Raw genomic sequence first — 23,794 nt, forward strand, 5'->3', positions numbered from 1 at the left:
ATGGCTTTGACTCTGTCACGAGGACGTGAAAATTTGATGCTTTGCTTATATTTAATTGACATTTGGTTAAAGGATTAATCAAATGTGCAATTAAAAGATGCACATGTGTTGCACATGTGAGGTGCAAGCTACTTTTTTTTTTTTTTACAGTTGAAGGTCCAAGGACCCTGTGAAAAAGATGGGTGTCAAAGGCTAAAAGTTGTAACAAGTTATACTTGTTAGGTTCTTAGGTGAACTATGGTGTCAGTTTGCTCCTAGGACCATTATTGGCCCATTAAGTGTCAGTGGTGACACTAGGGTCTAGGCATTAATTAATGGATTAATGCATGTCCAAGGGTCAATTAATGCACGGGACCACTTTGGGTTGCAAATGGCCTAGCCAATTAATTTTTGGATGTACAAGGTCAATTTTCTGGGTATGGATTAAGGGCTGAAATAATTTTCAGAATTAATTAATTCTGAAAATTAATTAAATGATTGGAAATTGCTGAAAATGGATTAAGAAAGCTGCCACTTGGCAAAACTTTCCCATGCAAGTGGGGGAAAGGCTAAATAGGGCTGAAGGGAGAGGAAAATTTCGTTTTTTCATTTTGGAGCTGTTGGAAAGAGGTGTTGGACTGTTGATGCCAGCTTTTGGGGCCAATAGGGAGTCTACTGTCCAAGAATGTTATGGTAAAGTGTGTATTTCATTTTATGTGCATTTATTTATTGCTGTAATTAAGTGCTTAATCAGGTTAAACCACCCTATTCCGAGAAGGAAGGTTGGTTTCATGGTTCCATTGCCGGGATATATCAAATCTCTTGATTTGGTGGGCCTGAGGCACCTGATTGCAAGCCAAAGATTTTTGCTAGTGTTGATCTTTGTGCTCAGCTGAGAAATTACAGCAAGATGTCTTCATACAGTGGGATGCAATCAAGCTGTAATGATGCCTCTCATGATGCACATTCACATGGGGAAGAAGGAAATGCAATGCCTGATCTTGGACAAGGCACGAATCATGGACAACATGCTGAAAATGTGGTTGAAGGCCAAGATGTTGGACCCTCAATGCAGAAAGAGGATTATGATCAAGAAGGGGAAATGGAATTTGATGATGCATTCAAGAATCGAATGAGGGCAGGAGCCAATATCTTTGCTGAATTGGCAAAAGATCCTCAATTTACTCGGTTTTTGAACACTCCTACGAAGGACAACAAGGGCAAGAAGAGAAAATCCTCTTCTAGAACTTCGGGACAGCAAGATGCACCGAAGAACAAGCCAAAGCCTTCTCAAGATGCTCCTAAAGATGCTCATGGTGAAAAGCAGTTGGTGCCAGTTGGAGCAAGAAATGCAAATGCAAGTTCATATTGTAAATGCCAATCCTATGGTTTTTGGACAGCAAGGTTTGCATGAGAATTTGGGACAGTTAGCTTACTTTGGTGGTAGCACAATTTTTCATGCTATAGCGGGTGAGCGACCGAATGTGGGAATGCATGGCACACCTCCCTATAACTTTCAGTAACCAATGCATGGCTTGCATAACCCAATGTACTCGGGTATGGCTCATGGAATGCATAATTCGATGTATGGCGGCATCGGTATGATGCCTGGTGTGCAAAATCACGCATATGGGCAAGCATCGGTACCCCGTCATGCTTTTGGGGGTCAAGGAATAATTGCTGGTCATGCAAATGCTACGCTTAATGCTGGCTATTATGGAAATTGCCTCTACACTAGCGGATACACTATGCCTTTCATGTGAGCTTCTTAAGGCATTTTTATGGTGATGCACCTAAGGATGTATCTGCTAAAATTTAGTCCAACGTAGAGGAGCTAAATGAGATATTGGTATCCAAGCAGATTTTGGCACATAAAGAGAAAATGTCAAAGGTAAAGCTTCCATAAGATATTTGGTGAAGTTTCAAAATTATTCACCAATGGATGCAAAATGGATGGAAGAGCATGACTTGGTAGACCATCCTCAGGTGTTGCAACTTTATCTCGATGCCTTTCAATTAGAGCCGATTTTGGATCGGGCTTACTCAGGTTCAGCATAGCGGGCGTCCGGAGCATTGCCTGATGCTCAAGGGGGAGGTAGCACTTCCACTCCATCGGTTTTGGACAGCTCTCGTATGTAGTGGATCTCGGATGTATTCAGCATGCATCCAAGGTACTGTGCTGACAGTATATCTGCCATGAGCTCATTACTGGGTGTACTAGTCACTGTGAGATACATGTATATGAGTATGGTTGTCACCGCGGCTCTGAGACTATACTTATGCATTAGTTTTTGGACCAGTTTGGCATGAGTTTTTGGACCAGTTTGGCATGAGTTTTTGCCTCAGTTTTGAGATCAATTTCTGATTAGTGTCAGCTCAGTTTTTGATCAGTTTGAGAACCGTTTATGATCACTTTGGGATCAGTTTTGCATCAGCTTTTGCATCAGTTTCTGAACAGTTTTTTTACCATAAGCTTGTGATCAGTTTGTAGTCACATTTGCAGCCATTTGTGATCAGTTCTCATATCAGTGCATGATCAGTTTATGATCAGGTCATGCTCAGTTTTTAATAGTTTACAGCTGATTCAATGGATGGCTGCATGCAAACGAATGTCATTGACAATTCAGCCATAGTTTCGGCCCGGTTTATGCTTTACTATGGTTGTGTAGTCAGCACTGTTGAGAAACAAGAGTTTGGGATGCATCCGATGAGTTTTTGGCAACAATTCTGGACTATTGTTGAGCTTTATGCTATGTTTATGCTGGCTGGAAATTTTCAGCAAATGGTGGGTATATGAGATAGTTAGTCAGCAATAGCCAATGTTGTGTTGACTATGATACCTTGTGAAAATTCCAGTGCAATATTGTTTGCTTTGACACATTACAGTGCAATCGACGACGATTGCAAGGATTTCAAGGGGGTAGTCTGTTAGGAGGAGGTGAAAATTTGATGCTTTGCTTATGTTTAATTGACATTTGATTAAAGGATTAATCAAATGTGCAATTAGAAGATGCACATGTGAGGTGCAAGCTACTTTTTTTTTTTTTATTACAGCTGAAAGCCCAAGGACCCTGTGAAAAAGATGGGTGTCAAATGCAAAAAGTTGTAACAAGTTATACTTGTTAGGTTCTTAGGTGAACTATGGTGTCAGTTTGTCCCTAGGACCATTATTGGCCATTAAGTGTCAGTGGTGATACTAGGGCCTAGGCATTAATTAATGGATTAATGCATGTCCAAGGGTCAATTAATGCATGGGACCACTTTGGGTTGCAAATGGCCTAGCCAATTAATTTTTGGATGGGCAAGGTCAATTTTCTGGGCATGGATTAAGGGCTGAATTAATTTTCAGAATTAATTAATTCTGAAAATTAATTAAATGATTGGAAATTGCTGAAAATGGATTAAGAAAGCTGCCACTTGGCAAAACTTTCTCATCAAGTGGGGGAAAGGCTAAATAGGGCTGAAGGGAGAGGGAAATCTCGTTTTTTCATTTTGGAGCTGTTGGAAAGAGGTGTTGGACTGTTGCTGCTAGCTTTTGGGGCCAATTCCCAGCCATTGGAGACCATTTTGGTGATGGAGATTGCATATTCTTGACTTGGGGAAGTCGACAATTGCTGTTGATGCACTTTCTCCTGAAGATCACAGTCTCTGATGCTCATATTGTTGTTGGTGCATCCGTTTGGGGCTAGTACAGCAGGGTAGCTGTTGATTTTGATTAGTTCTTCGCGACAAATCTCAGAATTTTCTCTCTCTACAGCATTCTCTCATCTCCTTCAGCCTATGTTCAGCCATTCTCAACAATTCTCAGCCCTTTGGAGGAGATCTCAGCCATTTTGGTGGGCTGATCTGTAATTTCTGCGGTAAACCCTAATTTACAGCAGAAATTAGGGTTTAGTAGCCACCTTGGGATCCGTGCCATAGATTGAAGGCTCAAGGGACTGAAATCGCTGATAATTGAAGATTATCAAGGGATTTCAGGAGCCAGCCCATCCCGAATTGATTTGGGGCAGCATTTGGCCAGCCAAGGGTCAAATTGGAGAAGAAGTCCTGGGTGAATCAAGGGTCAAATGACCCAAAAGGCTTGCTAGTCATTTATGACAGCAAGAGCAATTGATTAGTAGGAGGAGATTGAAGAATCTCAAGTTGTACTCCTTTCAATTGAATGAAAGCTAAAGAAATACTGCAAGGGGTATCAGTTTTGGGGCCAATAGGGAGTCTACTGTCCAAGAATGTTATGGTAAAGTGTGTATTTCATTTTATGTGCATTTATTTATTGCTGTAATTAAGTGCTTAATCAGGTTAAATCACCCTATTCCAAGAAGGAAGACTGGTTTCAGACTCTTATCTACACTGATGGCTAGAGTGCTTTGGCCATTGCGTAGAAATGAGTGTTCCATACCCGCACAAAGTATATAGAAGTTCATTACCGTTATGTTTGTGAGTGGATCTCAGCTAGAGATATAGAGTTGTCTTATATATCCACTTAAGGCAACTTGACAAATATTTTCACGAAGGTTGTTCCTGACCAAAGTTTCGAGCTTTTTGGCAAGCCTTGAACTTGATTCCATTTGTTCCATGATTTGTCATACTTTCTATTGTCATACATTGCTATATCTACTTGGATGAACTTGTACAACCATGACCTTATACTTTCTTTTATTTTCTAGGATTTTGTCATTGTTCCTAGGTCAGTCCGCCCATTTCATGGATGGCAGTTTGTAGGCCATCTCGTGGGCTATGCGTTGATGCCCTTTGATCCATGATCTGGGCTTCGTAAGTATTTAAATTGCTTCTAAATTCAAAATTTGCCCCTAGTTTCTAAGCCACTAAGTGACATTAGGGTTTTGGGTTTCATTTCGGGTTTCCTATGATGGTTAAGCCATTAGGATTTCATTTTATTATAAAGGTGGTATGGGACACGGAAGGGGATGCAATGGCAGTGGAGAAGGAGAAGAGGAAGATGTGGGAGAGAATAGCACACACAATGTAGGTGCTATCAAGATTGATATGATAGCCTTATTGCACTATCTCATATATATGAATAAAGAATATGGGTGGTTAGTGTACACGGATAGGCCCAGGGGCCTTTTACCCCAACAACCTTCCACTACAAGGCCAATGGGCCAGGGAGTGAAAAAACAAAGAAAAAATGAAAAGAGATAAGGTGAGGAATCATGACATCTCACCCAACGCCCAATCGGAAAGCGAGCTTTGCAATAAGCGGGAACCTCTGTGAAAGAAGAGTCAAGCATTCTCGAGTCCATGACATCCAAGAGATAAGCGATCCCGTAGCTCCATACAGCGGAGCAATCCAAGAACGCTTCTCATGAAGCAAGCACAACTCATGAGTGCAAGGTTGTAATGCATAAGCATTAGAGTAGCGCATAGGAGACAACTGAGAGCACATAGACTCTCCAAAGTCAATCATATAAGAAGGGCCAACATCTCGGACACATGTCAGACAGGGTCTCAAGAAAGTATGCAGCCTTAGCGAAGCAGAAGACTGATATACGGCTGTAGCATCAACCATAAAGCGCACTGAACGTGCATCAAGAGGTTTGAGAGATGTCTACGTCTCATAACAGACAGTATGATGGCTGCATATAACCTGCTGGGCATCCAAATCCCATAACCTGTAAGCCTGAAAGTCACCATCTCCATAACCAAGGAGGATACATTTGCGTGACATAGGCATATCTGGCATACATACAAATGCTTGGCAGCCAAACATCCTCAAGTAATTATAGGAGGGTCTCATGCCACTCCATGCCTCGTGTGGTGTAGTACCATCCAAAGTCAGGCACGACGTCCTATTAAGCAAGTAGACTGCTGTCATAAGGGCCTTAGCCCAAAAGCCATAAGATAACCCAGCTGTGGTAAGCATAGAAGCAACGTTTGCCTGTAGAGTCAGGCACATGCCATGAGCAATCCCATAATATCGTGGGCATAGGAAATCAATGCCAGACTGCTGACAATAGGATTGAAAGCTGGGAGAGATAGCATGACTCTCATAATCCATCTGCAAGCACCTAGACCTGCAACCAGTAGAATCCATAAACCTGTCAAGCATAACTACGGCATTCTCAATCTGTACCAAGGGAAAAGCCCAAACACAGTGGGTAGCATGATCCACAAAGGCCACAAAATGTGAAGCTCCACCAAGTGACTGGGTAGGCATAGGCCCATAAACTCCACAATAGACAAGATCTAGAGGATCATGCCTCTTACGATCGCCATGAGCCAAAGGGGCTTTGCAAGGACCATAAGTACAATTAGGACAAGCATCAAGATCTGGATGTGACAAAGGAGGCAGCATGGAGTCTGAACAAGACAAGATGTCCATCTCTCTGTGGTACATATGGCCTAGGCAATAATGTCATAACAATGCATGTGGTATCCGGATAACTACAACCATAGAATCTCCCACTTGACAGACATGCATTGGGTAATGAGAATCAACTCTAGAATCTCTAGCCAAAACCAAGCAACCACGACAGATCTTCCATGACCTATCCTAAAGAGAAACAGAGTAATCTGTATCATGCAACTGACGGATAGACATTAAGCATGGAGCACAAGAGAAGTCCCATTAGGCAAAGCTAGGTGTATGTTCCTTGTACCAACAATAGTATAAGTCTGCTCGAGGCCCAAATCAATACATTTGTTAACCTCCCTGTAAGAAGAGAACCATGCTCTATGAGGGGTAACATGACAAGGGGCTAAAGAATCCAACAGCCAATCAAAGACATAGGTGTGATCATTGAGCAAGTAAGCTGTAGGGAAAGTAGATGACAAGAGGACATGCTCAACTGCATCATCATGGGTAACTGCATGTACCTCACCACTAGAAAGAGTGGTAACACCTGCTGCATCGCTAACTCTCTGCTCATGTCGAGTCCGTCTCTGTCTCTGCTGCTCTCTAATCCGTCTAAAACATTTTCTTTTAACATGCCCAAGCTTTCCACAATGGAAGCATACAACATCTGTAACTGAAGAACCTGTAGAAGACGACACGGAATCCAAGTCATCATGAAAAGGGCTATCCATAGCAGCCATGGAGCTCATGGAGTCGAGGGCTGTCCTAACGGAGGGAACCTGCTCATGAAGACAATCATCTGCAAGTACATCAATGGTAGAAGCATGCTGCAAAGGCTCATGAAAACCTCAACGGACGGGGGAGGACATAAAGGCATCAACCAAGGATGCAAAAGCTCCCACATGAAGAAGAGTCATAGCCAACTGCATGACATAACCAACCACAATACGGCAAAGCATAGGACATCTGTCATAAGAGCATATGGTATTCAGCCATGAAATCAGTCCATAACCATATGCATATGCATAGCTCTGCAGTACAACAAGCCACCTAGGAATATCCAAGTCAAGTAAAGATCAACAAGTGGCAAAGCATCCTACAAGAGTCGAGCTTCAAGAGAGCCCAAACATCTGTGTATAACAACATCCAAATAAGTGGCTCTGTAAGGTATATAACAGTAGACCATGTGCATAGATGGATAAGCATACATAGCATCTACTCTCTAACATGGACGGGCAACAGTAGCCCAACTAGCATAGAAGCTAGACAACAAGGGAGCAAGAAAGCCATAACTACAGCCCAAGCACTGTAAAGTCCACTAATCAACCAGGTATCCCATAATAAATCCAAGTATCAAATGAGCAATCACTGCTCAATAACCAACTGCCAAGACAAGGAAGCAATACATGCCTGCATAAACCAAACATCCTAGGATCCAATCCATTGGAGCATAAGGCCAAGTAGCATCCAAGGTCGTAATGGAAAAAGCCAAATCAATGTCCAACTGCTCCACAAAAGTCCTCAAATGCAAGTCTTGTCAAGCCTAAACATTTGCCATACTGCAGCCGAATCCAAAAGCATCCACATCAGACATCGGTCCCATAATGGGTAGCATAGGGCATAAACCTTGTCAAGTGAAATGCCAGCTACAAAGAAAATGTTAGTGAACCAAGAATTGACCTCTACTCTTTGCTCAAGAAGCATTTGGGAGCATAAACATCAAAGTGGCATCATCCAAATACATCAGCATATCATTCCGAGTAGTCGGGAGCACCCGTAGACCATAGGTATAACCAAACTGGAGATAAAATAACTTGTTAACCAGATAATGCCATTTTCTTGCTGTAAATCAACTCAGATCTATTGCAGAACATTCTGTGATCAGAATTTGGTAGATCTGACATGGCCATTGCGTCCAGAGCGTGCCAAAACCCGAACTTAGACTCTTACCTTGCATAAATCCGATTCCGGATGCTTGAGATATAAGAAAAAATGGGATTTTTGAGCCAGATTTTGAAACAGGCACAAAAAAAACGTGAGCTGCTACCGTGGGGGATGCTAGTTATGTTGAGGATAAGGGGGCAAATGGGGGCATACTAGGTGCCCAATGAAGCCAAGGAACACCTGCAAAGGGCCTATAAGGGCCGGGGAGAGGCGGGAGATGAAATCTTACCTCGGGGGGAAGAAGCCATGGCTGGCATTGAAGCTCCAAGCTCTATTTCTTCAATCCGGGCTGAAGTAATGTTGGGCCAAGCTCCACGATCAAGCTTTGATCCAAAGTTCTGATACCAGTTGAAGGGGATGCAATGGCAGTGGAGAAGGAGAAGAGGAAGATGCGGGAGAGAAGAGCACACACAATGTAGGTGCTGTCAAGGATGATATGATAGCCTTTTGCCCTATCTCATATATATGAATAAAGAATATGGGCAGTCAGTGTACATAGGCAAGCCCAAGGGCCTTTTATCCCAACAGACACTACTAGTGAAAGGGATAGGCACCGGGGGCTTGTGTTATAGGTAGTGGGTATGACAAGGTAGGCTTCTTGTTTGATACTTGTGTTGGAGGTTGTGTCGAGGTGATGCTTTTGCTCAAGTATTTTTTTGATGATATTGACAATTGGAGCTTGGAGAACTAGCACTTCAAGGTTGTTGCAATTAAATTTAATGTTGGTGTGACATTTAATATTATTGTTCACGCTATACCGTTCCTTCAATTTTTTGTTAGCGTGGCAATTAATCCTACAAGTATATTAATAGTTAATGCTATTGTTAATTTTGATGTCAATGCTAATAGTCCTTAACGCTTATTAACATTAATTTTAATGGTTAATGGTATGGCTGTTATGGAGTGATAAGTATCTTTGTCGGGAAGAGAGAAGACTATTACTGACGATATGCACAAGCCATGCTTAACTCTTGCTCTTCCACCCTGTTTTACTGATGGTGATGTTTGGGGAAAGAAAGGAGGGGCAGGGCAATGGGGTGAAGCCAGGGCATTTCGGCAAGCATGAGATGCAAGATGATATGCACCTAATTTTTAATGAGATTTTCATCTCTAATCAATCATCTGTGTGCATTTTTCAACACAATGCCTGTCAAAAGTTGGCTAATGCAGAGGTTTCATTTTCAGCATGGAGGACATTCAAATGCATACACAAGCTCTGAGCACACAAACTTCTATTTTGATGTGAATGCAGATCACCTAGATGAAGCATTGGACAGGTCAAGTCACGTTTCCTGTTCAAAATCATTTTTTAATATGCACATGCAGATTAGCTTCAAAGCATCTCGTGCAAATAGTCAGAGATCTAGTGAAATAACCTGGCATGTTTCATTTGGCATCAAGCTTGTCCTTAAGGCATGACATTCATGTTAATTACCTGTCAAACATATTTGCTTGCATCTCCAGCACTCACAGATATCTCTGTACAAGCAGGTTTGTACAATTTTTCATCTCACCACTCATGTCGGCAGATGCAACATCAAGGGAGATAAATGCTGTCGATTCTGGTACTTTTAATTGGCCGAGAGCTTAATTTTTGTGTGATGGTAGCAGATTATGGTTGTGATGCACCTAATTTGAGAAATGAACATTAGTTGGGAAAAGCATATAAATATGAGGTCATCAATATGTCTTTTGCTGATGCAGAACATAAGAAGAACTTGACAGTTGATGCTTGGAGATTCAATCAAGTAAGCCATTATGCAGCAATCGACTCGTTGAGTCACTCATGTTCTTCTTGAGAAGGGTTGTGTGTAGTGAACCCCAAGGGTGCAGTATGTTGCTTATATTTTTGTAGCTGAATTTTCTATGAACAAAACTCCTAATATGTATAATACATGTATAGATTCCTAGTCACTACTGCCAAGGTTTGGCAATTAAATTCGTTGTGGTGGCTAGAAATACATATCTATATTGCCTGTACTAGGAGCATTATTGGAGGAACACTTGGCAAGGGAAGGCCAGAGTAGAGTTTTTGCAAGCTGTTGGTTTATAGTTATATGTTGACCATGACACAGATAGTACTTCTGACTTCTGTCCTGGATTGCTATCAAAGTACTCTGTTATATATGTTTTGCATCCTTACAATGTATGTTGCTGTCATATTAAACCTTAAGTGGCTATTGATGGTTGTGCATGGGTTCAGCAGCAGGAAAGACATGGTATAGGTTGATGATGCTGGGAAGTGTGCTGTCTATGTCTTTTTGTCTGTGATTATTGACACTGAGGCTTCAGGTGCTCACAGTTGCAGCACATGTACAATGCCAGATGTCATGTACCTAACAACTAACATTTAGAGCTGACCAAGGGAAAGACAAGGATACATTTTGTATTGTATTGCATACTTTATTAGAGTCAAGCTACTGGAACAACAAACAAATACTAGATTGTATAAGCTCATTCCTAAGTTTATGCATTAGTGGACATGCATCCTAGCAAATGAATATAAGACAAAGTTGTAGATCCCTGTTAGAGAGGATTTTGGGTTACCTTCATTGGTATCTTAGTGTTTCACACCACAGAGAAGACTTCAGTCATTACTCTTTAGGAAAATTTTCAAGCTCTGGAGCACTTAATTGTCACTCCTAAAGTTTGAAGTTGTGATATCAATTTCAAATGGTTAGAGAATGGTTTTCTTGGACTTGAAGTGGTGTCCAATGAGTATTTAAGAGCAAGATAACAGTCGTGAAGGAAATAAAAAATCTTTTCATTCAAAAGGTATCTAGTTGCTGGATCAATCCCTAAGTAGAATATGAATGCATAAGCACTATAGTGTGTAAAGTAAGTATATTAACATCCACTTATTTACAATGAGCTGGATCTGTGAAAAACTCTCTACATTATCTACTCGGAAAAATGAAAATTGATGATATGATAAAGTTGTAGACAAACTTCTCTGCAGATTGGTACAAATTACAATGCATATCTTAGCAGTCTTTTAAGAAGAAGGTTAAAATTCTCTACCAAAAAACCAAGAAACTGTACACAAATTGACGATAAGTATGTTATGGATTTTTGGTCTAATCACTTATTCTCAAACAAGGCTGTGTCCAGGAAAACTGAGATAAAACTGATTATGTTTGGGATTCGTGAATTTGCTGCTAAATCATGTGTCTTCAAGGTGCTGTCCAGAAGATTAAAGACAAGGCCTGATTGTGTTGATCCATAATAATAGTTTTGTTTGCAAACCACTTTTGGCTCAAATAATGATAACATTTTATGGTATGCAGCTTTCAAAACATAACTCCTATAAAGGGCATCCGTACAGCAAATTTGGAACTGGTAAAGTTTCAAGAAAGTTAGCTACCTAGTTTTCATATTTGTTCTCTGACTCGACTTTTATCATGCTTTAACTTGTTGACAGGGAGCCTTGAGACTCTTGATCTTCAACCAAAGTCAAAGGGAATTGACACACATGAAGAGCTGCTGAAGTTTTACGATGAGCACTATTCCTCTAACCTGATGTGCCTTGTTGTGTATGGTAAAGGTGAGTTGGCAAAGCAGAGTGCACTACAATTCAGTATGGACTTGCATTAATACATGGCATCTCCTACAAACTAGTGGCACAGAGCTTTGCTGTATAGAACTTAACTGGAACAAGCTCATTAACTCGCTTTTTGTATGACAGAGAGCTTGAGTGATCTTCAAAACCTTGTTGAGTCGAAATTCAGTGCAATAGAGAACAAAAAGATTCAGTCCCCTCATTTCCCTGGACAACCTTGTCAGCAAGAGGATGTTCAAGTGAGTCTTTTTAGACAGTCTGTCAAACCGTGTATTTTTTTCTTCTATAAAATATAAGCTTATTGCTCTCATAAATGCAATTTGCAGATCTTAGTAAAAACTGTTCCAGTGAAGGAAGGACATTCACTTATCTTGACTTGGCCCATAACACCAGAAATCCGTTGCTATAAGGAGGGGCCATCTCAATATGTTAGTCATCTTCTTGGTCATGAAGCTGATGGTTCCTTGTTTGCGCTCCTCAAAAGTCTAGGTACTGAGTAGTTTTCTCAAAGGAGGCCTTGGTTTTTGACCTCTTAGTTAGTAGTTAGAGTCTCAGGTTTCTTGTGAAATTCACGATGAATTGAAGTGGTTGATTAAGTTGTTAAAAAGAAGACGACTTCACTTCTTCTTTGAATTGGCAAGACTGTGTTGAAGCATACTATGGGATCTGAAAAGTGGGATTTTTAGTAAAGCTAGGTGGTGCTTAGAAACGATAGAATGCACTGTAATGATCAAAAGAGGGTTAAAGAAGTGTTGAGAAGGTTCTCTACAGAGTAAAGTGCAATGTCCAGCATGAATGTAGTTAAAGGGCTTAATATGTTCCCTGCTTCTCCCTCTCTTGCTATTGCTACAGCCTGCCCAAAATATGAAGCCTCACATATGGCTAATTCCTTATGCTCTTGCTATCCCCACTGCTCGCCTGATATACAAAGCCCAACAGCCTGTTTGAAATATGATGCTCTCTTGAGAAAGCACGAGTGCACATTGCTTTACACAGCCTTCTTTCAGTTCAGGAAACCAATTCCCCTTGGAAGGCTATTATAACATCCTTTGATATTTGGATGGGTACCGGTAGCATTTGTCATAGTGCTCATTAAAGTGACCTAGTGCGAATGCACGTGGGATACATAGGGTTTAGGACAGCTGAGTCCTATTTATAGAACTCCATCATTGTTTGATCACCACTCTTGGACTCTTGGCCAGTAGACCCCAACACTTTCTCACACTAGGATGGTGTAGGCTAGTGGTACGTGACCCCAGGTTTGGGGATGCTGTTGTGACCCAATTTTCTGCTAGCTCCTAGGCTCGAGGTGAGCATACTTGGCTCTATGGTTGGGGGATGAGTTTGATGCCACTTCCCTTTATGTTCTTTGTTGTGGGCATGGCTCGTGTTGTGTCTCAAGTGTAGGTTGGATTCTAAGGGGATGTTTCATTAGTGGTTTGTGACCAACGATTGATTAAAAATTCTAGCAAGTTGTTTACGTTGGACATGGGGAAGAAAATTTTGGATGCGCACTCCCAAGAGTTCAATGATCTATGAGAGAAGGAAGGGATCGAAGCTCAGTTGAGAGTGGAGTAGACAGTGTAGAGTGTGAGAGCACAACATCCAATGTAATAATCCACCATAGTTTACATGCCCCATGTGAGCATGCCATAACTCTGCTTGTGATATAGCAGGAGTAAGAGTGGATGCTAAATAGACCGACTGATCAGTTGAAAGAGTATCCAACTCATATAACCCATGACATAAAGTGCCATTCAAAACCAAAGTCATGTGTTCTTTATCTCTTACCATGCATCTGTCATCATTAAAGGTGACCTGCAAACCACACCTTGCCAAAGAAGAAATAGATAACAAATTCTTCTTTATACTTGGCATAAACAAGGCATCCTACAAGCGGAGAATAGAGCCATCTAACCTGGAAATCTTAGAATCTCCAGAAATTACAGCAAGTACTTTGCTGTAATTTGCAAATTGAAGCACACACTATCAAACTGTTTGAAATGCATGCTGTCCAAGGTGCAATTCTTGTCCCAAAATGCTCAAAATCAATCTATTTCAGACCAAAGTTGTACTACATGCGCCAATGTTTGCTTAATACCCGAAAGCCCCAAATTTTCTGATCTGCTTGCCAAGTAATCTTTGCAGATACACACCTCAGGCAAAATCCCGTTGCTGTAACTCAAATTTTTGAATTAAAAAATGGTAATTCTCTTTACCTCAAATGCTAGTTCACTCAGGTCTGGTGGAGCCCTGAAATAGCTGGAGGCGTGCGAGTTGCAGTGGGCGGAGCGAGTGTCATCAAGGCGGTGTCAGCTGGTGGTCCAGGCTCAAGGGGGCAGCGTTGCTCAGGTGGGACTGTGCTGATAGGTGGCGTGGACTGGAGCAACACTGACTGGAGTAGGCGACCGCAGGTCTCATAGCTGGTGGGTAGGTCACAGGCGGTGCCCAGGCGCATGGGGCGGGCTTCCAAGGCGGAAAGGGCAGCAGGTGTAGAGCACGTGGAGGCTGGGGTGGCTGAGTTGGTGGCAGGCGACTCCCCTGGTGGCAGCAGGTGTCTCCTCTGGTGGCAGGTGGCTCTGTGACTGCTCCTTTGGTGGCAGCGGGCTTGCTTGCAGGCTATGCTGAGTTGCTGGCTTCTGGCAGGCTTCTTTTGCAGACGACAGAAGCTGTGTGCACACTGGGCTGAATGCCAAGGGGATCAACTGGTTACAATCTGAGTTGAGCGGAGGGCCAACTCTGATACCAAATGTGAGAGAAGGAAGGGATCAAAGCTCAGCTGAGAGTGGAGTAGACAGTGTAGAGTGTGAGAGCACGGCAACCAATGCAATAATCTAAAGTGTAAGGTGCAAGTACAAAGTACAACCCTCAAACCTTAGAGTTGTAAGAGGGTGTTCACCCCCGAAGCGTGTGAAACATGGTAAGTGCCTAAAATTGTGTAACATAGGCACATAAAATAATGGGAATAAATTTAGGGGAAAAAACCTCTCGTACGGAGAGTAAAAAAGTGCCCCAGTGCCCTACTAAAGATCACTGACACTCCTTTGTGAGCATAGGTGTGAGTCAAACCCAACATGATCTACTTCATAGAGTGAAGATAAGGATACCGCTTGTGGATATGAGAATATACAAGGGAGTCATGCCTATCTTGTTTCTAGGCAGCTAGTGAGTAAGATTATCATGCTAGATTTCTCATAGACAATGTGGACTTGGGGGCATTGCCACAGGTTGGAGCTCATAGCTAGCATTATTGCTTGGTACATATGGACATCCTGATGTAGTGAGGCTATTAATCTTTTGGACATATGTATTGCAAAGAATCTCTCCAAGATTTGAATAGAGATTGTGCATACTCTTCGCGAGAGATGGGAGAGAATACAGGGGAGTTTGGAGACTATGAAGAGGAAGAGAGATGCTTTTCTTAGGACTCAGGATTCTAACACTTTCTTTCTCTTCCACATCCACATGGTTTGGCATTATAGACCTTGTGATTGGCTATTCATTCAAGCTTTGTAATAGACTTCCCCCTTGTTACATATTTTTTGGTATGGAAGTCCCTTACAAGGCTGCTTTGTATTTTGCACTTTGCCTCAGGATTCCTCGTTCCGAGGAGTCTTATAGTAGAATTTTTTCTTTTCCATGAAAGAACAAAGTGAAGGCCTTGCTGAACCGGGCTGAGCCAAGAAGGTACAATGTGTAAAAGATTGGCCTTCACCTATCAATCCACCATGCACCTTTATGGGTTTTAGGGCTTTCATCTTTTTATAGATGCTCCATGAAGCATTATGCGGAGATAGTGGCTTTCCTTAGTGATAGGTTGAGAAAAGAAGCTGTTAGAATTTGCCGATTCTATGGGCAGCGCCCAATGTAATTTGTGTGGTGTATTAAAGTGTCAATGTAAGGTGTGTACACCTAGTGTCTTAGAAACTTAAAGTAGTGACACTAGGCTCTAGAGTAAAATAAACCTAACTCTAGTTAGTTGGTGGAAGGCTGGTTAGGTCAACCCTTGACCTAAACATAAGTTGTACCTTCACTCTATCTTTCATTCTAGCAAGTACACTCTACTCTTTTTGCTTCAGCTCACTCTCTTGCTGCCATTGTCTCTCCTCTCTCTCCATAGCTGGCTGCCATTTTCCAACATTTGGTATTAGAGCAGCTCGTACGCGTGGATTCCGTTCAGCCACCATCAGCCGGTGCCATCCTGCCCAAGGTCCTACTGCTGCCAGCTTGGTTCTCAGCTCAAGGAAGAGTTTTCAGCTGTTGTGAGGTGCTGCTGAAGTGGAGGAGGAGCTGTAGTTGAGCTGTCTCGTCTACTCTAGATCTGTCCAGTTTAGCCATCAGCTCCAAATCTGTCCATTTGCTCCAGATCTGTCCAGCTCAGTCATCTACTCCAAATTTGCTGTTTTTAGCCTGCACGTAGTCCAGCATGCAGTCCCACACACAGCCCTGCACGTAGCCCGAGGAGCTGCTGTTTTTAGCTCTGCTCGTCATTTTCTCAGTCCTGATTGCCAATTTCTGCAAACCCTAAAAAATGCAAAAACCTTAATTTTCAGATTTGGGGTTTTCTCGAAATTTCTAGAATTTTCAGTCTAATTCAGCCATCTCTTCTCGAATCTCAGCCCATGCTGCCCAAAAATTTGGGGATTTTGCTAATTTTTGCTCTCGGAGTTTGAATTGACAACCAATTCGAAGAAATGTCTCAATTTCTTGGACATTTCCACCAAAAATTTGGGGCTTTTGCCCGATTAGAGGCCCTTTGCGCAAATTGTTACCAAAGTCATAGACATTGTGCAATTTTTTCCACATTGGCTCAAGAAAATTTGGGGCTTTTTAGTTTTTTGGATCCGGCACGCATCACGAGGCGGATTTCAGCTGCTGTTCATTGTTGACATGCATCCCGAAGGTGACATTTCCGCAGAAATTCCAGTTGCTGTAAGGTACAAATTTCTTCAATGTTTTTGAAATTTTAGAAGGAAATTTGGGTCTTTTGCCCAACACGCACTCCAAGGCAAGCAACAAGCAGTACAACAGCATTTAATTGCTGTTACAGTCAGATTGGCCAGAAAAATTTGGAAAAATTCAGTAAATTTTGGTAAGAATCAGCATTAAGTTGTTGTATTTTGTACTTTTGGGGACACACATTTCGAGGCCGGTGTGGTATAGCAGTATAGTGCTGTAATTTACTGGCTGAGTGTTGATTTGGGTGGCATTGTGCACACTTTGGCATTTGAGTGACAGCTTGATACTTGTTTCTTAATCCTGTGGGGGATTTTGGTACTCTGAGGAGTATACTCTATACTTCAGCAATGAAGTATTTGAATGCAGATTTTTGTGTATCATTGACAACATGGCATGTCAAGGGAATAATGATCAAAGCAACATCCTTGGTGTCCTCACTTAGCAAGACAAACTTGATGGCTCAAACTACCCACTGTGGAGTTTTATGGTCCGTAACCTTCTTGTGGTGAAGGACTTGTGGGACTATGCTACATGTGATTTGCAGTGACCAGGAGGTTTTACACCTCAGACACCTCAGCGTAACGCTCGAGGACAGGTTGTTGGTGGTGGTATTGGTGCTGCTATTGCTGCTGCCCCTTCTCTCTCTCCTACCGAGGATCAGAGAAAATGGGACTCAAAAGATGCACATGCACTTTCTTTGATTACCTTGTCAGTAAAAAGGGCAAATATTTTGCACATTCGGTACACACTGAACTCTCTTTCAGAGTCACATCTTGGTTTCCGTACCTCTTTGATGCTGTCTTTGAGGGGGGGCAGCAACCCCTTATATTTGTGGAGTTGGAAGGTCTCTTGCTGCAAGAGGAACAGATTCGGAAGAATGTGGCATTGCATTCAGGTGATGTGGCTATGCTTTTCAAGTTCAAAGGCAAAGAAAAAGTCAAGCAAAATGTAAAAAATCAGCAAAAGGGTGATGCTGGACAGCCATTAAATAAGGTTGTCCAAGACACAGAAAAGACTAAAAAGAAGGGGAAATGCCTTTATTGCAAGAAGCCCGGTCACTATATCGATGAATGCAGAAAGAGATTGGCCAAAGAGAAAAAAAAGGACTCCGGTTTGGTTGTCCAAGAAACATCAACCAAAAAATCTATTGATGATGATACATCAGCCAACTTTGTAGAGGAGGACTATGCATTTCTTACATGTAGTTATGATTCTTCAATGATTGATTCAACATTTAATGTTGCTGAAACGCGACAAACATGGTATTTTGACAGTGGGGCGTCAAAGCACATCACTTCCAAGAAGTGTTTGTTTACCTCTTTGCATTCAGTCCCTGCTGGGAAGCGTGTTACATGTGCGAACAACAGCAGTTATGATGTGTGGCATTGGGATAGTCACTATTATTGTTGCAGATGGTTGTGATTTTATGCTTTCTAGATATCTTCTTTGTACTTGGTATTAGAAAAAACTTGTTGTCTATCTCTGCTTTTAACAAGCATGGCTTTCAGGTCATCTTTGAGGATGACAAATGCATTGTTAGAGACAGAGAGATGGATTATGCACTTAGGCTACCTGGCACCCTACATTAAGGTCTATTTTTGTTGGATACATATGACAGACAGTCTCATGATGCTTTAGCCGTCACTACTCTTTCACTCACTATGCAAAATGCGAGCTATGGCATGCCTGCTATGGACACATGAGCTTTGGGAGTTTGATGACCCTTCAGAGTGTTGTGCTAAGAAATGCACTTAGCCACTTAAACAGCCCCAAAATATGCTTATTTTAGGCTTAGTTTAGCCAAAACCCTAAAACGGGGAGCGGATCGAGAAAGTTAAGTGGGAGAGGATCTAGAATCCTAATTTTCTATAAATTAGCAGCTAGCCCTCCACTCTTTCACAATCTCGTTTTTGCAGGTTTCAAGTGTTACCAGCTTGTTGTCCACACCTTGGTCACGGAGGACATCTCAACCCTTGCTGTCCATCACTGTTCCCTACAATCTGGCACCTGTTTGCAGCTCTCCACACGCTGATTGCTGTTGTTTCTGCATGGCGACTAACTGCTGTTCATCTGGACTGTTGTCGTACAGTCTACCACGCCAGCAAACTGCTGCGTTTGTAGGCTCCAGCTGCTGCTTGATAGTTTTCTCTCTCCTGTTTGCAGTCGCTGCAGTTTTTCTCTCTCCTGTAGGCTATCCTGCATGCGTTTTTAGTCTTTCTCTCTCCTACAGGCTGTTCTACCTGCGTTTTCAGTATTTCTCTCTCTTGTAGGCTCCGTTTTTAGTCTTTCTCTCTCCTGTAGGCTGTCCTGCCTGCGTTTTTAGTCTTTCTCTCTCTTGTAGGCTCCATTTTTAGTCTTTCTTTCTCCTCGCTATTGTCTGCATTAGATTCAGCTTCTCACTGCTGTGTTTACTGGTGTTCGAAATTCGGAGGTTGCCTTGCTGCGATTCGGGATCCGTTCGGAGTACGACACACTCTCCAGCTCATTACCCTTGCTCTGATTCTAGAGATACAGGAGTTCAAGGTTCAGTATTCATTCACTGCATAGTGTGTTTGCTGCATGAGAATAGTATTATTAGTAGTCATACCATTTCATTTATTCACTGCGTTCATTGTCTCTAAGTTACTCTAACCCTAATCCTAACTGTGTTCTTTTTATCAGTCTGTGCTTTGTCGAACGGTTTCTGTTTATGTTTCTGTATTAGGGTATTTTTCTTTACATGGTATCAAAGCCTGGTACTCTCTGAGAAACCTAGACCTTTGATTTGAAAGCTCTTCCCAAGCAGCAAGAACAACAGTAGATTCAAATGACTTTGAACACATTAACACGGATTTAGTCTCCAGATCAGCCTATGCCAAGAACGGAGCGAGAGTGGGCCAATCAGCTTGCTCCACAAAGTTCCGATATGGTGGGAGAAACATTTGAGTACATGAAGAAAAGATAGGCAAGTTGATCTCTGAGGAATATAAACTGATCATAGCCTATTGACAAAAGAAGATTTAAGAGCTCGATCGAAGGATTGCCCTTCTAGAAAAGCTTCTAAATGAAGGTATACATGGATTTCACTCTTCAGATGTTGCGCGTAAGTCTGATGATGTTGCAGGGCCGTCGAGACCTACATCAGGGATGGGCTCCTCTCTTGGAGAGCAAGATCCGGAGTATGTTCCATTTTTTCAGACTCTTCCGTCCTCTTCGGTGCAAGGTACTTTTGAGTCGTTTTTTGTGCCTTCTTGTTTTACCTCGTGTTTTGTAATATACTGGTAGAGATAATGTGGAAGACAGAGTCCAGTCTGTTGACTACGGAAAAGGTCCTCTAGAGAACCAATTCTTGTATGTTAACATATGTCATGGGGATTATAAGAAAAAGCCAGGTAACTCTGCTTCTATCCTTCCTTCTTTTCCGTCTACTTCACATAATCAGAATGAATTTGATGTTTCTTTCACTTCATTATATGGTGTATCATCATCTTCACAGTTTCATTTTCAGTCTTTAAATGATAAAAATGAACAAAAAGAATCTGTACCTCATACATCTCAGTTTCAAAACCCGCCCATCCCACCACATTTTCCACTGCTTCACCACTTCCATTTACACCATTTCCATTTCCATTTCAGACAATTCATGTCGCACCGCACATCACACCGGGAGATTATGGAAACATAGGCATATCCTTTAGGACCTCATTCTTCCCTTAGCCGGGTGGTATTCCACCTACCTCATACACACTTTCGGAATCATTGCAGCCTGGGTATCCCACTCAGTCTCTCTCGAGTGTGGATCAGTTGCCTCCACAGTTTGCCTCCATGGCATTGCCTAGTGGACCTTCTGGTCATAATGCTGTGTCCTAGCCTTACTTTGGACAAGGCTACTGTGTCCCAGTGCCTCCACCTATACCGGCACCTTATGGAAACATTCATGTTCCAGTGCCTTCGCATCAATCGGCACTCATTGGACACTCACAGTCTACTAATGCCTACCCACCTCTTCCCCCTCCTTCTTACTCTTATCAGCTACTCTCACCTCTACCATCTTTCTATCATCTTACTCCACCCACCCAACACCTCATGGTTCTAGCTCATCTTCTGCTAAGAATGCATTTAATGACGAGACTCGTTTTAATGGGTCAAACTTTACTACTTGGTCGAATTTGATAAGACATCTTCTTGATTCACAGAACCTATGGAATCTAGTGCAGGGGTTGGAACCCCAACCCGATTCCGCATTTGTTCCATACGAGGTCGTCTGCTCATAGAAGGCGAGGAATGCCTCCGCTATTGTTGTGCTGATGCAGGGCTTATTGCTAGAGTTTCATTCTCAACTTCAACATTTTGACTTAGCGTTAGAGCGACGGGCACACTTGGCTGACTGCTATGCGGCTCAAGATAGAACTTGTCATATTAATCTTGACCATGAGCTTCAGCTTTTCAAAATCACTGATCGGGCTGACTCGAAAGTCAAGTTGACTGAGTACGGCGTCTCCTCGCTGAATTCTCCACTACGGGGACTTCCAAGTCCTCTGACGATCAGGTCACATTGTTCCTAAATAAACTCGCCAAGAAATACTTTAATTTTGTGGAAGGAATAGTTTCAAAGCCTACCATGCCTACATTCTATGAATTTGAGTGTCAGCTGTTGTGTTACGCATGGTTGTTCAATCAGTTTCATATGAATTTCTCTTCAGAGGGGGCTCTTCTTGCTCATTCTCGGAAAGGGTAACAAGGGAAGAGCAAACCAAACCAAACCTCCACTTAAAATCAAAATCAAATTCAAAAGCTAAATTAATCTAGGGATTCTCAAGGAAACTCCCAGTCACAACTCAAACTTGGGTGGCAGAATGTACCTAAAAAGAATAGGTATTGTGAACATTGTGAAAAGGCTGGCCATTTTGACGACGAGTGTTGATCAAAGGCACGAGGCACAGCACCAAAACCTAAGTCTCAGACCCCTGCCCCTCAGTCGTGCAACCCCTAGCAGGGGAGGCAGGGTGATGGCAAGGGGTAGTTTAAAGGTTAGACTCACACTGTCACCGCACAGTCATCTCAGTCGACAATGTTTTCAACTCTAGAGGGCTTGTCTGACTAGTCTGCAGAGGCCCATATCATCTCCACAGAGACATCAGATGTGAGTCTCGTCCACATCTGTGAGTTGCCTCCCAACGAGGTTACTGCAGAGGCCCACTCGTCACAGCCGAGCACTTCAGCTCCAGTTTGGATTGTGGACAATGGAGCTACACATCACATGACTCCTATAGAGGACATTTTCCGTATCCGAGCCCTTGTAACCAGGCGGGTCCGTGTAAGAAAGAACTCCTTGATCAAGATTCAGGCTCAAGGTTGCGTTAGTTTTGCTACTCACAAGGGTCCGGATTTGGCTTCACTAGACAATGTATATTATGTCTCTCAACTTAGGGTGAACTTGTTATTTGTTCAGCAGCTTTGCCGGTTTGGGTGAGCAGTTTTCTTTACAGCGACCACAGTCGAGGTCCTTGACTCTCTGATTGGTTTAGTGATTGCTCGCGGTGAGGCATAGCTTAATGGCCTATACCAGATGACACTTTCTAACCGAGCCGATCGCCGAAGGCTCCGTGTTCCATAGCTTCCAAGCCTTAGCTACATCTCGGGAGCCTACGCAAAATGAGCGTCTTTGGCATTTCGCTTAGGGCATCTTGGTTATGACTCACTTTATGAATTGTCATGCCGTGAGCTGGTTGAGGGCCTTCTACGCTTGAAGCTAGCTCGAGGTGTCTGTAAAGCCTGTCAACTCGGGAAGCAGCACCGTATCCCATTTCCTCAGCAGTCTACACATAGAGCTAAGGAGCCTTTTAGATTGATTCACGTTGATCTTTGTGGGCCAACATCCATTGCTGCTATGAACGGCACATTGTACTTCTTTTTGATAGTGGATGATCATTCTTGATACATGTGGGTGTACTTCCTCAAGCATAAGTCAGATGCTTTCACATATTTTTTTGCTTGGGTGCTGTTGGTTCATAACCAGACTGGTCGTCGTGTTGGGTGCATGAGGAGTGATAGCGGTGGTGAGTTTATCTCCCACGAGTTTTTCGAGTTTCTACAGAAGCATGGTATTTCTTGCCAGCTCATCTCTTTCAACTCCCTCACTCAGAATGGAGTGGTAGAGCGTAGGAACCGCACAGTTATGGAAATAGCATGCTCTATGCTGTTCGCAGCAGAGCTTCCTGAGCGCCTTTGGGTCGAGGCTATTAGGACTTCGGTGTACGTCCTCAACCAGTGCGCGACTGCAGCTCTTCCTCAAAAGACCCTTATGATGCATTTTTTGGCTCTCGGTGTGTTATTTCCCATTTCAGAGTCTTTGGGTGTCATGCGTACACACACATGCTTGATGACAAGATAGGTAAGCTTACCACTTCGGATCAGACATGGCCAGTGGCCACGCCTCTTGATCCTACTGTCCACTTGTCGAAGGATACTCTAGGACAGCTCTTCGATGCACATACCTATCGTTCTGTTGTAGGAATACTTCTTTGGTTAATTCACACTAGGCCAGATTTAGCTTATTCAGTTAGCATACTCAGTCAATATTTCACAGTACCTAGGATGTCACATTGGATTGCATATCTTCGTGTGTTGTATTATTTGCGGTGTACTTTTTCTTATGGCTTGAAATATGGTTCTGGTTTATGTTTGCAGGGGTATATTGATTCTGATTGGGCAGGAGATCCTAACACCCGGCATTCCTATGGCGGCTACCTCTTTACCTTGGGCACGGCTTCCATTTCTTGGTCCAGTCGTAAGCAAGAGATGGTGGCGGCTTCCACGGCCGAGGCTGAGTACCGGGCTCTCTTCGATGGTATCACCGAGGCCATCTATCTGAGCAGTTTACTGGTTGCGCTTCATTTTCCATGTGTCTCTTCCACAATTGTGTATTGCGACAACCAGCGTGCCATTGCCCTTGCGGGCAATCCGATCATCACACCACGGACATGGCATGTGGGAGTTCACTTCTACTTTTCAGAGAGTTGGTTGAGCTAGGCACTATTCGCCTAGAGTTTGTGCCT

At 42.7% G+C, this 23,794-nt stretch overlaps 1 protein-coding gene across 2 annotated transcripts in view; it reads left to right on the forward strand.

Annotated features, from left to right (window-relative positions):
• Positions 1-23,794, forward strand: part of LOC148018275 (Insulinase (Peptidase family M16) family protein) — a 220,487-nt gene that overhangs the window by 47,598 nt on the left and 149,095 nt on the right. For both annotated transcript variants that reach the window (XM_087661217.1, XM_087661218.1), the window contains exons 4-10: positions 9,425-9,516; positions 9,731-9,804; positions 9,944-9,987; positions 11,527-11,578; positions 11,661-11,783; positions 11,925-12,037; positions 12,125-12,287. In XM_087661217.1, the coding sequence (XP_087517343.1) occupies positions 9,425-9,516; positions 9,731-9,804; positions 9,944-9,987; positions 11,527-11,578; positions 11,661-11,783; positions 11,925-12,037; positions 12,125-12,287 (661 nt within the window). The remainder of the gene's footprint in view (positions 1-9,424; positions 9,517-9,730; positions 9,805-9,943; positions 9,988-11,526; positions 11,579-11,660; positions 11,784-11,924; positions 12,038-12,124; positions 12,288-23,794) is intronic.

This window comes from Lygodium microphyllum, chromosome 21 (genome assembly GCF_053477565.2).
Source record: "Lygodium microphyllum isolate KBCC chromosome 21, Lygodium_microphyllum_v1.1.10, whole genome shotgun sequence".
NCBI classification, from domain to species: Eukaryota; Viridiplantae; Streptophyta; class Polypodiopsida; order Schizaeales; family Lygodiaceae; genus Lygodium; species Lygodium microphyllum.